The 15,724-nt window shown below is 36.3% G+C and overlaps 1 protein-coding gene across 1 annotated transcript in view; it reads right to left on the bottom strand.

The window, feature by feature from the left end:
* Positions 1-8,071: 8,071 nt before the first annotated feature.
* Positions 8,072-15,724, bottom strand: part of LOC140945546 (uncharacterized) — a 27,320-nt gene continuing 19,667 nt past the window's right edge. Inside the window, exons 12-21 of the mRNA XM_073394559.1 lie at positions 15,485-15,596; positions 14,146-14,198; positions 13,832-13,958; positions 13,005-13,108; positions 12,792-12,894; positions 12,319-12,469; positions 11,087-11,171; positions 10,055-10,121; positions 9,652-9,861; positions 8,072-8,731 (exon numbers count right to left, since the gene is read on the bottom strand). Coding sequence (XP_073250660.1) covers positions 8,453-8,731; positions 9,652-9,861; positions 10,055-10,121; positions 11,087-11,171; positions 12,319-12,469; positions 12,792-12,894; positions 13,005-13,108; positions 13,832-13,958; positions 14,146-14,198; positions 15,485-15,596 — 1,291 coding nt within the window. The 3' untranslated portion in view covers positions 8,072-8,452. The remainder of the gene's footprint in view (positions 8,732-9,651; positions 9,862-10,054; positions 10,122-11,086; positions 11,172-12,318; positions 12,470-12,791; positions 12,895-13,004; positions 13,109-13,831; positions 13,959-14,145; positions 14,199-15,484; positions 15,597-15,724) is intronic.

Raw genomic sequence — 15,724 nt, 5'->3', positions numbered from 1 at the left:
GACAGTTAAATTTTCCGCATGAACTCACCTGTCAAATTTTGACCAATCAGAGCAAAAAAAATGAGCGTAGAGCGTGACCAACGCGTGACCTTGTTGAGAAAAGTCAAAAGCAACTGGCATGTCTTCCCTGCCTGTAAAAACTGGCTGAATTTTAGCTTCCGAAGTCAGTTTCATCCTCGGAGACCCAGGGGCAGATAGTGGGGACGAGGGAAAGTCTAAACGGGCGGAAAAATGTGGCACGAAGAAAAGTAAAGAACGGCGAGAAGAAATAGAAAAAAAATTAAACTTGAACCTGCGATCATTTGAAAACTAGTAACTTGTCAGCAGATAACTTCAAAAAGATACTCGACCTCGATGGGTCGACACCTGAGCCCGCGATACGGTCAAGTGATACTGGTCAGCGGATACCCTGTTTTGACAGCTGTCAATTGATCTCAACATTGATGTACAATATGTGTGCAATATCAGTCTTCCTGTCCTACCAAACTAGCTAGAAAGTGTGAGATTGAACATTGGTTGTCCTGTGGTACGGACGGATGGGCGGGCTGCGGGCTTTGTACGGTCACGTGATTACCAAATTTTCTCGGATGGGTATATTTACTTTCCCATGGTGCTCTGCAGGCGCGCTTCGCGCGCCAGAGCTCCGGTAATATTTTATTGGCAACTTTTTCGCCTTTATATATACCCGGAGCCCAATTTCATTTTGTGTGCTTTTTAAAAAATTTGTCCAAAAGCACTGAGAAATTAATGCGGTAAATAGTTCCGGTAATATTTTACTGGCAACTTTTTCGCCTTTATATATACCCGGAGCCCAATTTCATTTTGTGCGCTTTTTAAAAAAATTTGTCCAAAAGCACTGAGAAATTAATGCGGTAAATAGTTCCTTAATAGTAAACGTGTGTGAGATAAAACTCATTTTTTAGCATTGTACATTTTACCTATCCTGTATACTGCCGGGCTAAATACTGTATTGCTGACACATTAATTACGCGTGCGTTGGAAAATTTGTAATTAATGAGACACACCATTTAATCAGTTTCAACTGCATGTTTTACACTAGAGTCAGTTTGTGAATTAAAACATATTCTTTACACTGAATTGGGGCGAAACTGAATTTGTTTTAACAAATTTTAATATGAAATACGGAGAAGAAGTAGTATTCATTGCAGCAGCTTGCGATTTTTTTTAAGACGTGGCGGACGTAACCGTGCCAAAGCTATAAAATTAAAGTAAAAGAGCGAAGCATAACATTATGCAATTGCTGTGTCTTGCTGTCACCATGAAATAGATGATTGTGGCACGATATGCCACTTATTACTCACCAGAAGGCAAGAGCAGAAATATGTATGCAGCGAGAAAGTTCCCTCTTGCCATTCGATTCAGGGAAAACGGTTCAGCTCAGTGCTTTATGTTGTGTGCTTTTGCTCTATCAATCATCATTCGGTGATCCGTCATCTGAAGCTTCGAAAGTGTCAACTGCCCCTAACGGCTGCTTTTAAAACAATGTGTTAATCTTGCTGACGTAATTAAGCAAATTTGCCTTTGCAGGAGTAAGTGTCTATAATAAAGTTTCTGTTTCGTGTTGGAAAGTTTTATTAGTTTTTCAAAGATTGATAATTTGCATCACTTTTTATTACCACAAAGCCATGCAGACATTTCTTTTGCACAGTACGTGAAACTATCGACCTTAACTAGTGGCCTTGCCGGGAGATTTAACAACAAAGAACGAAAGGAGGCAAAAACTAAAAACTAATTAACTGGGAACTTAATAAGTTACTAATTGTTACTTAACTGATACTGCAATCTGAACAAGGCGTAACACCAGTGCACATTCGCAAGTCAATTTAATTGCGTTCTATTACTATTTTGAAGCAAAAGACGACAAACTGCATTATAAACTCCCCAAAATTTATGCTTAATGTGATAGACTTTAAGAGAGCTGAGAGGGACGCTTGTGGCTTAAAAAGCGATTATGAATTTAAGTCAAAAGAAGCAAGAATCGGAAAAAGAAAAAGTTGTCCACGTTCCTCAGGTTGAGTTTAAAAGCGGCAGTTTTTTTTCGAATATACGAAGAAGGAGTTTAAAAATTGAGGAACAAACTATTGAATAAGGTTTCGGTAACTCAGAAGATTTGAATAACGGTTAAACTATTTTTTTTTTTCCAAGACAAAATTAACATAATTATTCAATGAAATTTGTAATATCAGGCGAGGATAATCCTCTCTTGAAGGATCGACGCTTTCCATTTGTCAGAACTGACTGGCCAGACCATTCTCGTCGTAATGAGAATTTCGGTTTTAATCATAGCTATCCAGGGAGATGAGTCAAATCCTACATGTATGCACGAAGGAGATGGTTTTTCAGCAAAAACCCTTTTGAAAAAGCCGACTTCATTTGCTAAGTTACTGGTCCGGCAATGGTCCGACCGGCCAGTTCTAACAAATGGAAAGCGCCCTTAGTAATATATTAGCTCCCGCATGGTCTGTTAGCTAATTCATTGCGTTCGGTGTGCCAATATAAAATATAATCGACCAAAAAAATTGTCGCTTGTATAAACAAGAATTATAGCTCTTTCACTGCAAAAAAGTGATGAAGTAGATTATAATTCCAAACCGTCACGTAAACAATAACACATCTTAGACTGTTGGCCATTCTTTCTATTTCAATCTGTCACCACTAACTGCGTTTTCAGTCAGGCGTACTTTCTGCACATACTCATCGTGCACATTTACATTATCATTTTTTAAGGTTTCAAACTGAAGGTCGTGTGATTAGTGCTTTTAGATTAGTATCTTATCCAAAATATAAGCAGGTGTTGTTAAAAAAAAACCGAGAAAAGAAATATTGCCTTACACAATGAAAAATCGCGTTTCAATAAATTTACAATTTATAATAGCAAGAACTAAAACTGACATAAAAAGGACCGACAACCTCGAAGTGTAAGCTCCATAGCGTCTTGTTACTTAAGCAAAATATTTCACCTCACATCTCGCACCAACCATGCAGTTACCCACAGTCTATTTGTTTCATGGCATGTCCTCGGCGCCATATTGTGTGCTATAAGATTTTGTCATGTCGCCAACAAAAAGGGAATGAATAGAATGAAAAGACTGAAATATAAACAGAATCAGCTTTCAAGCGTTGAATAAGGATGGAGCATTTAGTGTATTTTACTCACCAGCGGTCCACAGGAATATACATGTAACAAATATACATAGGAAGTTACGGACATTCATCTTGTTACCATGGTGCTAGTTCATTGCAAAAGAGAAAGTAATTGCAAAGTTTACATTGATAATTATTGAATTTTCATGCGTTAGAACTCGATTTGTCTAGGTGTTGGCTTCACTCAGATATGCTTACTATATTACATGTGAATAATACAACGAGAAGATATACAGATTTCCATATTTATAGCATTAAGTTGCTTCACGCTATTCACCACAAAGATGTAGTTATGTTATTGTATTTATTTCAAATTAAAATATAAGCCTAAATTTTGCTGCTGCACTGTAAATTAGATGCGGTGTTGCCTCTCAAAATAAGGGGCAAAGAACTACTAAAAAAATACGAAAGAAAGTAAAAGAAACAAGATAGTCTTCTTTTGCTAATTTTCATTTAAATTTTAAAAGATGTAATCTAAAGGGGTGGTAAAAAAGTCAGAACATATCTGCAGCACGCCATCTGCTAACCACTCATGACATTTCATTGAATCTTAGCAGGTGGAATGAGAGTTATCTACTTATGGCAGCATATACGTTTTTATTTTTTAACGGTGCAACGGTAGAAAACAAACGGTTTCAAATGACCAATAAATGCCATATTACATTTCGAGAAGAATGTGTTAGGGAGAAAACAATTACCTGATCAGAATTTAGCAAACTTACTGAGATACAGTTAATTGATAAGCTGACGCGCTGTTCAATATCGATTCTTAAGTTCTTAAGACATCGTGCCAAAGAAGTAATGATCACCTTTGACGCTTTAAAAGGCTATTCTTGTTTTCGATGATATAGCGTGCAGAGGGGTTCGACAAGACCAAGGGGCTATTTACTTGATACAGGAACGAATTTCACTTCGGAATGAGTTTCGTTTCAGCGTGAAGTTCGTACTGGCATCACATCACAAAATAACCAGCTCAGCCTGAGGCGTTCTTGCTTGTGTAAACCGTTTTCGCCCTAGCTCAGATTCTAAGGACTCATTTATCTTATTTACAACTAGAAAGTGAAGTTTACCTACCATGAAAGTATTGAAAAGCTGTTAGTTTACTTTTCCAATACACCAACTTGTTACACAGTTAGCGACAGTAAACGGTCACTGGTCTACGATTTAACTTAAGATTGAAGTAGTATTGAAAAGTATTGTAATGCCTCTCCAATTTGCTTAATTCAGTTCAATGTGAAATTCTTCTGACGCAATCACACAAACGTCATGCATACACGGGAAGATAATTTCAAGTGAAATTTCAGTTTTGAGTTGTTAAGTTTGAAAGGTTCAGGAGTTTGAAATGATTAAAATAAAGAAATTGCTTGCGGTTAAAGTTTCGGTTGTGACGTCTTTAAAAACATGTTGTGAACAACGTTAAAACGTGATACTTTCGGTTGCCATGGACGTTAAAGAAAGTTTGTACATGTATGTTTTTCTTACTCCTTTAAAGAGCAAAGTAGTTTTTAGGCTATCGCAAAACAAATTATGAAATTCTATTTTAAGCTGATGATCTGGATTGTCTCTTTTAAATATAATGTCGCATTCGGTTTGTCTCGGTTTTGTAAAATTGCCCAGTCTCAGTGGAACGACCCATTAAGTTAAAGGACGTTTGACATAGAGGTATGATTGACAACTTATGGGAAAAACTGGTGTTGGTCAAAAGGAAGAAGAATTACCAGTCAAATACTTGAAGCGAAAGAGTAATATAACTGGCAACTTTTTCGCCCTTATATATGCCCGGAGCCCAATTTCCTTTTGTGCGCTTTATAAAAAGTTTTGTCCAAAAGCATTGAGATATTCATGTGGTAAATAGTTCCTTAATAGTAAACGTGTGTGAGGTACAACTCATTTTTAGCATTGTACGTGTTGCCTATCCTGTATACTGCCAGGTTAAATACTGTATTGATCACTCAGACACATTAATAACGCGTGCGTTTGAAATTTGTAATTAATGAGACGCATCATTTAATCAGATTCAACTGTATGTTTTACAGTAGAGTCAGTTTGTGAATTAAAACATATTCTTTACACTGAATTGGGGCTAAACGGAATTTGTTTTAACAAATTTTAATATGAAATACGGAAAAGAAGTAGTATTCATTGCAGCAGCTTGCGATTTCTTTTTAAGATGTGGCGGACGTAACCGTGCCAAAGCTATAAAATTAAAGTAAAAGAGCGATAAAGCATAACATTAAATGCAATTGCTGTGTCTTGCTGTCAACTTGAAATAGATGATTGTGGCACAATATGCCACTTATTACTCACCATTTAGGAGGAGCAGAAATATGCATGCAACGAGAAAGTTACCTCTTGCCATTCGATTCAGTGAAAACGGTTCAGTTCAGTGCTTCATATGTTGTGTGCTTTTCCTCTATCAATTATGAGTGATCCGTCATCTGAAGCTTCGAAAGTGTCAACTGCTCCTAACGGCTGCTTTTAAAACAATGTGTTAATCTTGCTGACGTAATTAAGCAAATTTGCCTTTGCACGAATAAGTGTCAATAATGAAGTTTCTGTTTCGTGTTGGAAAGTTTTCTTAGCTTTTCAAAGCTTGATAATTTGCATCACTTTTTATTACCAAAAAGCGTTGTAGACATTTCTTTTGTACACTACATGAAACTATCGACCTTGTGCGTCAGTCAATTCCAGCTGCGCCCCCTCCCCCCCCCCCCCCCGCAGGCTGACCCCCGGGCATTACCATTTTTTTTTGCCTTGGATGGCAAATTCCCGGCGGTGGGGACTCTTTAGCTGTCAAATGCCCCGTTGGAATTGACAGATGCATTAACAGAAGTCTTCCTCAAACAGTGGCCTTGCCGGGAGATTTAACAAACGAAAGGAGAACGAAAACTTAAATTAACCTAGGAACTAGTTACTAGTTGTTACTTAACTGATACTGCAATCTGAACAAGGAGACTTTTTCAATTCATATGGCCGAACACCAGTGCACATTCGCAAGTCAATTTAAGTACGTTCTAGTGCTTTCCTCAGCGTCAAGCATTGCTGTTACTATTTTTAAGCAAAAGACGACAAACTGAATAAAATATAAACTACAAAAAATTTATTCTTAATGTGATAGACTTTAAGAGAGCTGCATACTGACTACGACGCCTCAGTGACGCGTGTGGCTTAAAAAGCGATTATGAATTTAAGTCAAAAGAAGCAAGAATCGGAAAAAGAAAAAGTTGCCCACCTTCCTCAGATTGAGTTTAAAGGCTGCAATTTTTTTTTTCGAATATACGAAGAAGGAGTTTAAAAATTAATGAGCAAACTATCGATTAAGGTTTCGGTAACTCAGAAGATTTGAATAAAGGCTAAACTATTTTTTTTTCAAGACAAAATTAACATATTCAATGAAATTATTTTGTAATATCCAGCGAGGATAATCCTCTCTTAGTAATATATTAGCTCCTGCATGGTCTGTTAGTTAATTCATTGCCTTCGGTGTGCCAATATAAAATAAATGTAATCGATCAAGAAAATTGTCCCTTGTGTAAACAAGAATTATAGCTCTTTCACTGCAAAAAAGTGATAAAGTAGATTATAATTCCAAACCGTCACGTAACCAATAACACATCTTAGACTTTTGGCCATTCCACTCAGTTGCGTTGTCAGTCAGGCGTTCTTTCTGCACATACTCATCGTGCACTTTTACATTATCATTTTTAAGGTTTCAAACTAAAGGTCGTGTGATTAGAGCCTTTAGATTAGTATCTTATACAGGATATAAGCAGGTGTTGTTAAAAAAAAAGCGAGAAAAGAAATATTGCCTTACACACCGAAAAATCGTGTTTCAATAAATTTACAATTCATGTTATAATAGCAAGAACTAAAACTGACATAAAAAGGAAATAAAAATATAGAAGGAAAAAAGAAAGAAAAGAAAACAATGTTTTGTTTGTGTCCTCCAGGTAACGCTTTGAAGTTGAATTTTAATAATTCAAATATAAAAAATGACATCTTTTTCAAAGCATCTTAAAATCGCTGACGCCACAATTATTTCTTTCGTGACCCTACTTTCTGAATCTAGTCTTTCTGGCTCCATTGACGAAGAAAACATATCTTAAACCAGAATGTCACGTATCTGTGTTTTGAAACGTGGCAGAAAATATACAAACAGCTGCAAAAATGCTAAGAGACACTCAGAATTCGAAGAGAAACCTGTCAGGGTCCGCGCAGCGGTTCTTTTAAAACGGCGGGTTCTGCTGGATTCAAGTGCGTAGCAGAGGGGTGGTGGTGGTGGTTGTTGTTGGGATGCTGGAGATTGGGGATTGGTACGAGGGCATTTACAAGCCCTTTCACGAGATGGTTGATCTAGCTGTTATTAGAATGCTACGATACTATTGCCAAAAAGCTGATTGCAGTGTGTTGCACTATTGCATAGAAGCAGTCTGAAATTACCTTCGCTCCACTAGCATGCGATTCCTTGTTCATCATTTTAGATCAATAGACCTTTCCACGGTTTTTTCAACTTTTTTTATATAGAAAAGTTAGGGAAAATCCGTCGACTTTGCTGAAAAGAACGCCTTTACATGTAAATTAGTAAAATTTTCATGTTCGAAAGTGAATTTATTGAAAACTAACAAAGACATAGCTCCTCTACGTCGCAAAAATTTACAGACCTTTGTATATATGGTGGGGGCTCGAACACCAACGTCTGTACATTTTCGCAACTTTATTTCGGAGTTATATCTTTGCTCGTTTAAGACGTAGGTCTGTCAAACTTCGCAGGTTTATTCATGGTAGAGGAATGCCAGGAATTTAATAATACTAAAAGATATAAGACAATGAATAAAGTTAACCTCCCAAAGTTTAACATTTATTTTCTTGACTACAATATTTTTTCCGGGAGTCTAAAGGGATTAGGAATGGCTTTAATTTACATTAAAGTAAATTTAACAACTATGCGAAAAATGATACTAATTAGGAAGTTAGAAAGAAGATAAAGTGTGTGTATCTTGAAATAATTGTCCTCTAAAATAATAGGCTCCTACTCCTAACACGAGTCGTAATAATAGAACCTCGATCCGGTAACAAGCCTCTTTATGACGGTCTTCAATTAGTATATTAACCAACGATATTCTAATTCTTCGCCCTTGAGTGCATTTCTAATAACACTAGCAAGCATGCATAAAAGATTACAAATATTTTCAGCCTCCTTGAAAATTCTGGTGTCACAGAATAATAACTTAATTTAATTACATTTTCACTTTGAGTCCAACCGGTAGGAATGCCTTATAAGTGACATTCAAGTGTCTACAGGGGTCATACATCTGTCGTGGTCAAAAGCAAATGGTTTGTCAGAACCAATAACTGATCGCTCTGATCTTGGCGACGTACAGTAGGATTTGCTTCTCGAATCTTGTCCTTCACTTCTCGTGTTACTCGACCCCAATGCCATTGAATCGTGATTGGCTGTGTGTGATGTTCCAATGCTTCTCGCTGCTTTCCAGTTCTTCTTTTTTCGGAAGTATGCCGCTCGCACGTCAGCATTCCTCAGAACGTGAAGTATGAAAATGAACAAGCCCTGGAAAATAAGTAATCAGCAGAAACGAACTTAGAACTTGGAAGGATTATTAATAAATGTAAAATGGAACTTGGAAACATTACTGTGCAACAGAAATCATAAATTATGACGTGACTTGAGACATTTCGATGGCCAAAATTTCGACGCACTATTTTCTTGTAATGTTTTATATTATTAGATATTTTTGGTCCACTTATTCAAGATGACAGATCTAAGCAGTTTTTGCCGTGACGTATATCCCGCGTTACACAAACGGGCTTGAGCCATGCGATTAACGTTTTCTCTTAGTCCGCACCTACAAGTTTTATTTACGCTTGTCTGCAACAATCTAGCAACTACGTGTTGGGTGGGCAGGCAGAATTCCCTCCCTTTCCCATCTTTTTTTTTTGTTGTTTTTTTTTTGTTTGTTTTTTCCAGCAACACTTTATTTCATAATTACCGTGACAAAGGAAAAAATACAACAAAAAAGTAGCAAACTGAAATTAAAATTTACAAAAGTTATTGAAAATTACAGTTTAAAATTATCTTTACCCTTTAATACCCCTTATACATAAAAAATAAGTAACTCTTTTATTCATTTATTTTTAACCTAACATAGGAAGGTAACTGACGAAAACTCTATTTGCTAATTGATTAATTATTGCGCATCTATACGCACACGTATCCACAATGGCTTAAAAAAAAAGAAAAAACGAAAAAACGAACAGATCAGAAAAGTTAAACAGGACAGTTAAAGTATTAAATCTTTTAATCCCCTTCCCCATCTTTAATGACAAAGAAGTCAGGTCTGTGATAATATATCAACAAGTGTGTGCCACTCTGGTCCAATTGACAAGATCGAGATATCATTACGTACTAGTTTTTTCACTTTCCTGGAAGTGAGACGTTGTATAATAACGTGAATAGAAAAATTGCAACACCTGTAATGAGTTGAGAATAGTAAAGATGTACTGAAACACGAGTCCAGCGTCTGTAACGCTTAGAATACCAAACACCCAGGTCAGTCCCAGAAGAGGAAACAAGACTGCGCATGCCTTAACACCTTTTCGAACTTTTTCTACTTCCGAGGTGTTCCCGCTCTGCATCTTAACGATTTCGTTAATCACTCTTCCAAGGAGGACTGTATTTATCTGTTTGATGAGAAACGAAAGGTAGAGATTTAAATTAAATGGTGAAATGACAGATTAAGTTATCACTGAAAACTTTCGGAGTTTCTTTGATTTGACAATTGATCACAAGCTATGTTCTTCAAAATGATGAGGTAACATAATTACTTCATAATGCAGTTTGGTGAGATAGTGTTGTATGTTTCTGGTAACTCACCGAACAAACAACGAGAACTGGAGTAACAAAGGTCCATATGAGGTTATTGGTGAAGGAAACCCAGCAGCTATATTGGAGAAGATGGGAAAACACTTTTTGTTGGTTTTTTTAAACCAGTACAAGTTAATTCCAATAAATAAGTCGTCGTCAAAAACTGCGTATACTAAGAGCCGTTAAAATATCAATAAAAGTATTTATATTGCTATATATAAAAAAAGCTTGGCCAAAGTTATACATTATATTAAGTCCTCGCTATGACGTGCTGCCGATTGCATGTTCTTGCCTTTAGTATCCATATCCTGGAAAAGCGTTATAAATGCTGGGCATGAGAAAACATTGTTATTATTATACAGTCAAACTAATTATTCGTTTCTGATTGGCTCAAATCCACCGGCTAATACCTCATAGCCAGCTACTGTTCACCAAAAAAATTTGGAAGATGTTTCTGATATTCGGTAAAATGACATCAATAGAATAGGCTGTCACCAGAAAAAAAAGGACAGCAATCGAGAAGCCCTGGGGGCGACGTTGCGTCAGCTCACATGTTTTGCGAAGAAGTAGCTGAACTTTACTGCCTCATGATCAAAGGAGGAACAGCAAATTAACAACTTGCAACGGATGACAGTTGATATTTGAAGACTATCTGCAAGACTAAATATCGCTTTATATCCTGATTTTCCAAGGGAGAGACCAATGATGACTGGAACTTAACCTCGATCGAGGTATTAGCATGTTGAAACTGAGAATTATTTTGAATGAATAATAAATAAATAATTAATTAAATAAATAAATAAATAAATAAATAAATGAATAAATAAAAACGGATTCGGCTTTCTTATGATCTGAAAAATTATGGAGATCTTGAAGGGTGTTACCCGCCTTGACCTCTACCCTCGTGAGATAAATACCTTCTTGAGCGCGATCTGCATGATTCTTCAGGAAGCCGAATCCAATAATTACTAAAAGTGCTTGTTTACTGTGGCCAAACTTCTATAACTTATGTCTATCATAGAAAGCGCCTTGTTCACTTACAAGTCGCCATGAACATATCCATGTATTCCACCATCTTGAGTAGAGGCGATTAGCATCGATAGCAACACAATCAAAAGAGGAAGGCCTGAAACACGACAGAAATGACGAAGTATTATACACGCTAAGACCGGCCGGAAAATCTCTTCCAGTTTCTTTTGAAGAAAGGTTTTAACGTCGTGACAATTTCTATATAACAGCAAAAGGAAAAGGTGTACCTAGAAAATTTCCATAAATACTCACAGTTTTCTAACTCGACCCTAACCCGTATCCCAAATTGTTTTTAGGCGGGGAACTTGACAAAATTTCCCTTTCTTTTCGGTGTGATGAGATAATAAGCCTTATAGAACAGTCGACATTTCGCCACCACTGGTTTCCGCGCGAAATGATGTCTGAGCGAAGAGCGCAGAAATTCCATACTGATGACACGTCACTACCAAGATCTGGGTAGTGCGTCTGATTGGATAAAGTAAATTTTCAACCAATGAGAAGCACTACTCAGATCTTGGTAGTGACATGTCAGCAGCATGGAGTTTCTGCGCTCGTTGCTTGGATGTCATTTCGCCTGGAAACCAGTCGGATGGCGTCGTGAAATGTCAGCTGTTTTCTCAGGCCATGAGATATCAGTCTTTCAGGCAGCATATTACAACTTGCACGTGTGGCAAAATCGGATATAAAAAATACCGCATTTTGTTTGAAAAAAAAAAAAAATATATATATATATATATATATATATATATATATATATATATATCTATATATACATAGCCGATTTTTTTAAAACCATTAAAAGGCAGGTTTTTTAAGGCCGATAAGCTACAAAATCACACCAACGAAGGAGAAGGAAAGGAGCAGAAGAGAAAAAAGTAATGGTTGCACTCTTAGTTTTTATAATGGCTACTTTGGAGATTGGCTCAAAAAAAAAAAAAAAAAACTATTGGACGGAAGAGGTCTATTTGGCGATAACGTTTTCAAAAATCCGGCTAAATATATATTACCGAAGAAGTTAAGCGTTTATTGAACCAAAATTACTTCACATCATGTCACACGTTTTAAAAGGAAACGATTTTTAATTCAGTCTAAGAACAAACAAAAAGAGAAGGAATGCTTATTGCCCAACATTCCGTTTTCAATGGCTGACACTCGAGTGACGTAACTCATCACCTGCCTATTGCTTCTATTTTTAATGCTTCCATAACAATACTTCATTCAGTTCAGATCAGTTTGGTACTTACCCCAGGCCACTGCATAGAAAAGGCGCATTTTGATCTCTGTATTAAATACTTTTACCACCATCAGATACAGGTAAACACCCTCAAACAACATCCAAGCGAATGCAGCAAGGTAGAAGTAATGAATCAGACCCGCCACAAAGATACACAGTCCCTGAGGAAATTCAACAGAAAAAAAAGGCATGACTATTTCCTTTTGAAAGAATTTTTAAACGCTGTCGTGGCTCAGATTATGGCAAATTTCATGGAAGAGTGCGACGTCGTAATTTCTTTCTTTTTTCCTCACTGGGCTTAAACGTGGCAAAATATTCAAATTGGTTATAGTAGTAACACGATTTCAATTTCTGTCACAACTAGAATATCTTTGTAATACTGTATTTATGTAAATAAAGTGGAATTTATTACTGTAGCAGAAATTTGGGCTCAAAACTCTCCTATACCCTACGTAAAAGGACCGACCAAGGCTGGACAGGTACCTGTAAAGATGATGCTTCAATTCCAGTAAGGAAGGTGATTTGGGCGATTGCTATGGCAACGACGAGGTTGAAGCGAATTTGAATCTGCTCCTGTTTTAAATTCCTAACAAAATAACAAGGCAAGGTAAAAATAGCATGGCCATTTTTAAATGATTCATTTCCAAAAGATCACAACCTGTCATATTGTGCATAGCCAAAGAAAAAAGAACTCACATGAGAATCCAGTACGCAACAATTGCAAGTGCTTCTCCTACTAGCGACAAGGCACAGCCAACGTAAGTGATTACTTCCAACGCGTCTTTATGGCCTGAAGGAACCTTTGAAAATGAAATACGTCATGTGATGTGGCCAAAAAGTAATACTTGATTTGCTTCAGTAAATTTTCTAAATTTTCTTATTTCTTTAATAAATGAAACTACATGTTAGTCAATTCTAATCTAGTTTTAATCACAATTCAATGATAATAATATAATAATTATTATTATTATTGCCCAACATTTTAATCATGATAAGTACCTGCGAACTTACTTACTGTTTAAATAAATTAAGTTCATCTGCCCGATAGACCAATTTCAATGTATTGAAATTCATACTTTCCCACGTCGCTTAAGGGAATGAACATAAAATGAATGCATTATTCATTGCTGAGCCTAAAGATGATTTGTTTTTATTTGTTCCCCTAAGCGTCGGAACCAAGTAGGGATTTTAATAAATCGGAATTAGTCTCATATGATTTTATTTTTTCTTCCTGGCAGGAAAAACGTCTCACTGAAGCCGTCAATATTTTCTCAGGTGTTAGTAAAAATCGTTTTCGACAACAGCATTACCCTTGCAATGACGTCGTCAAACAATTAATCATTCTTAGATTTTATAACTGCACGCCTACTACAAGTTACTGGCCGATCGAGTTGAAGGCATCAAGTCATTTACCGGGTACTCAGGCCTCGTAGGTCAGTTTACGAACTTACTTGCGTCCTGTCATTCAGGTTCCAAGACAAATGAAAAGCCAAAGTCATCTGCTAGCCTATTCAATCACTAACCTCATTGCTTCCAATTTGCATAAGAACAGCAAAGTTTGTAAGGTGATTACAAGAACACGTTATTTCATTGTCGATTTTTTTGACCAACGAGCATCCTCTCTTAGACCAATACCCTTTTACGTCGGATCTACAATAATTGAGAGAAAATAGAGAAAGACTATTTAGAATATAGTTACTGTAATAATCAGAAAGTTTCTCTTCTTCGGGTGCAGCAACGAAAAGGTTAAAAACATAGGTGTATTTTTAGGATATCTTTGTGGTCTGACGCTATATGGGGGTCAACGACAAGAAACAAGGTTTGCTTTTAAACGTACTTCAACATAAAATCCCAGAAGACACAGTGTGGAGTGACCTCTTCTTCTGCGTCCTAGAAATTTACAGTAAACAATTAAAACAAAATACTTGAAACCGGATTACAATGATAAATTTACAAAAGCAACAACTAGTTTTATATCTTAAGGTAATTCCCTTGAAAAGAATGTACTATCCAGATTTTTCTCAAACTTGGCACAACTGACAGCCATATAGGACATAAAATAACTGTAATGTAAGAGATGCGGTCACCGTGAGCTTCCCGTAGTTCGTCATTCCTTAATTCGCCTGTATTAATGTACTACTCAAAAACATAACCAGCACGCTTATAAATAGGTTCAGGACACCTTGCTTTTGTTCCGAACATAGAGAAGGGAAAGTCAAAATTTGTAATACAAATCTTGATTGTATAATTTGAATATAACTACAGCTAGAAGATGTTATACTGGTTTAAATTGGTCTTTTTATCTGTTTTCCTAGTTTTGACGAAGCATAACCCTACTCAGACTGGTTTTATAACTATAACTTCAAAACCGCTCATAATACAGCAACCAAAATTTGACAGAATAATGTACTTATCATATCCAACATCTAGGTATAAATTGAATGCTGACATTTGACGTCATCATGACGTCATATTGTTGAACCTATTAGCAAAATCATAATTCGCTTTAAAGTAGCCACAAGGCGAAGGTGTCTGATAAAGTCAGGAAGTTGACTAACACTTTCATTTTGATAATCTAAAATATTAGCAATGATGTCAAAAGAACGTCATTAAAGAACCACCACGGTTCTTAATCAAATGTATCCCCTTTGACTTAAAACCCGTATAAATCAAGATGATCATTATGAAAAATTTATCCGGCTTTGTATAAAAGGATGATAACGAAGAAAAAAAAAAAAAATTGAAAGTTATCAGATTCCGAGAGAAATGAACACTGCTGATAATCGAACTCCCCATCTCCTATTTGGTCAGTTCAGCTTCATGCTTTTTTCTTAAATTAGTCACTAAAACCCTGATTCGTTAACAGTTGTATAAATTTAATTACATAATGCTAAATGAAAAAAAAAATGAAAACAAACGAAAAGAAAAAAAAAATGCAAATTTTGAAAAAGATAGCTGTCTAAGCTCGGTGTAATGCTGGCCCACACTCCGCTATGCATGTGATTTTAATATGTTCTCATGACAGATAAATTTGAGGAAAGGTCGCTAAGTTTGGAGAAATAGCATAAACGGATCTGAAGATATTCAGCTTTTTTGTGGGGGGAGGGTTTGATCGCGAGGTCTGAAAAGAGTTAACGCAGATTCAAATCAAGGTTATTAATAAAAGAAAAACTTACAATGTTACAGCTAAATAGAACAGTGACGTTTTCTTTGAGAGTGCCGTTAGGTTTAGGATACACTGTACTGGATACGACTCGGCTTCCTAATGTCAGGTTGGAAATGGTTGCGCTGAAGTAAGAAAAAAAAAAAACAAAAACAAAAACAAAAACAAACAACAAAATAAAGCTAATTACTTGAATGGACGGAAAACAAAAAAAAATAGAGATTTTTTAGAGGATGAGGGGGACATAGTCCAG

The sequence above is a fragment of the Porites lutea genome, chromosome 8, assembly GCF_958299795.1.
Source record: "Porites lutea chromosome 8, jaPorLute2.1, whole genome shotgun sequence".
Classification (NCBI taxonomy): Eukaryota; Metazoa; Cnidaria; class Anthozoa; order Scleractinia; family Poritidae; genus Porites; species Porites lutea.
The sequence above is the reverse complement of the archived record's forward strand: the minus strand, read 5'-3'. Positions and strand labels throughout refer to the sequence as shown.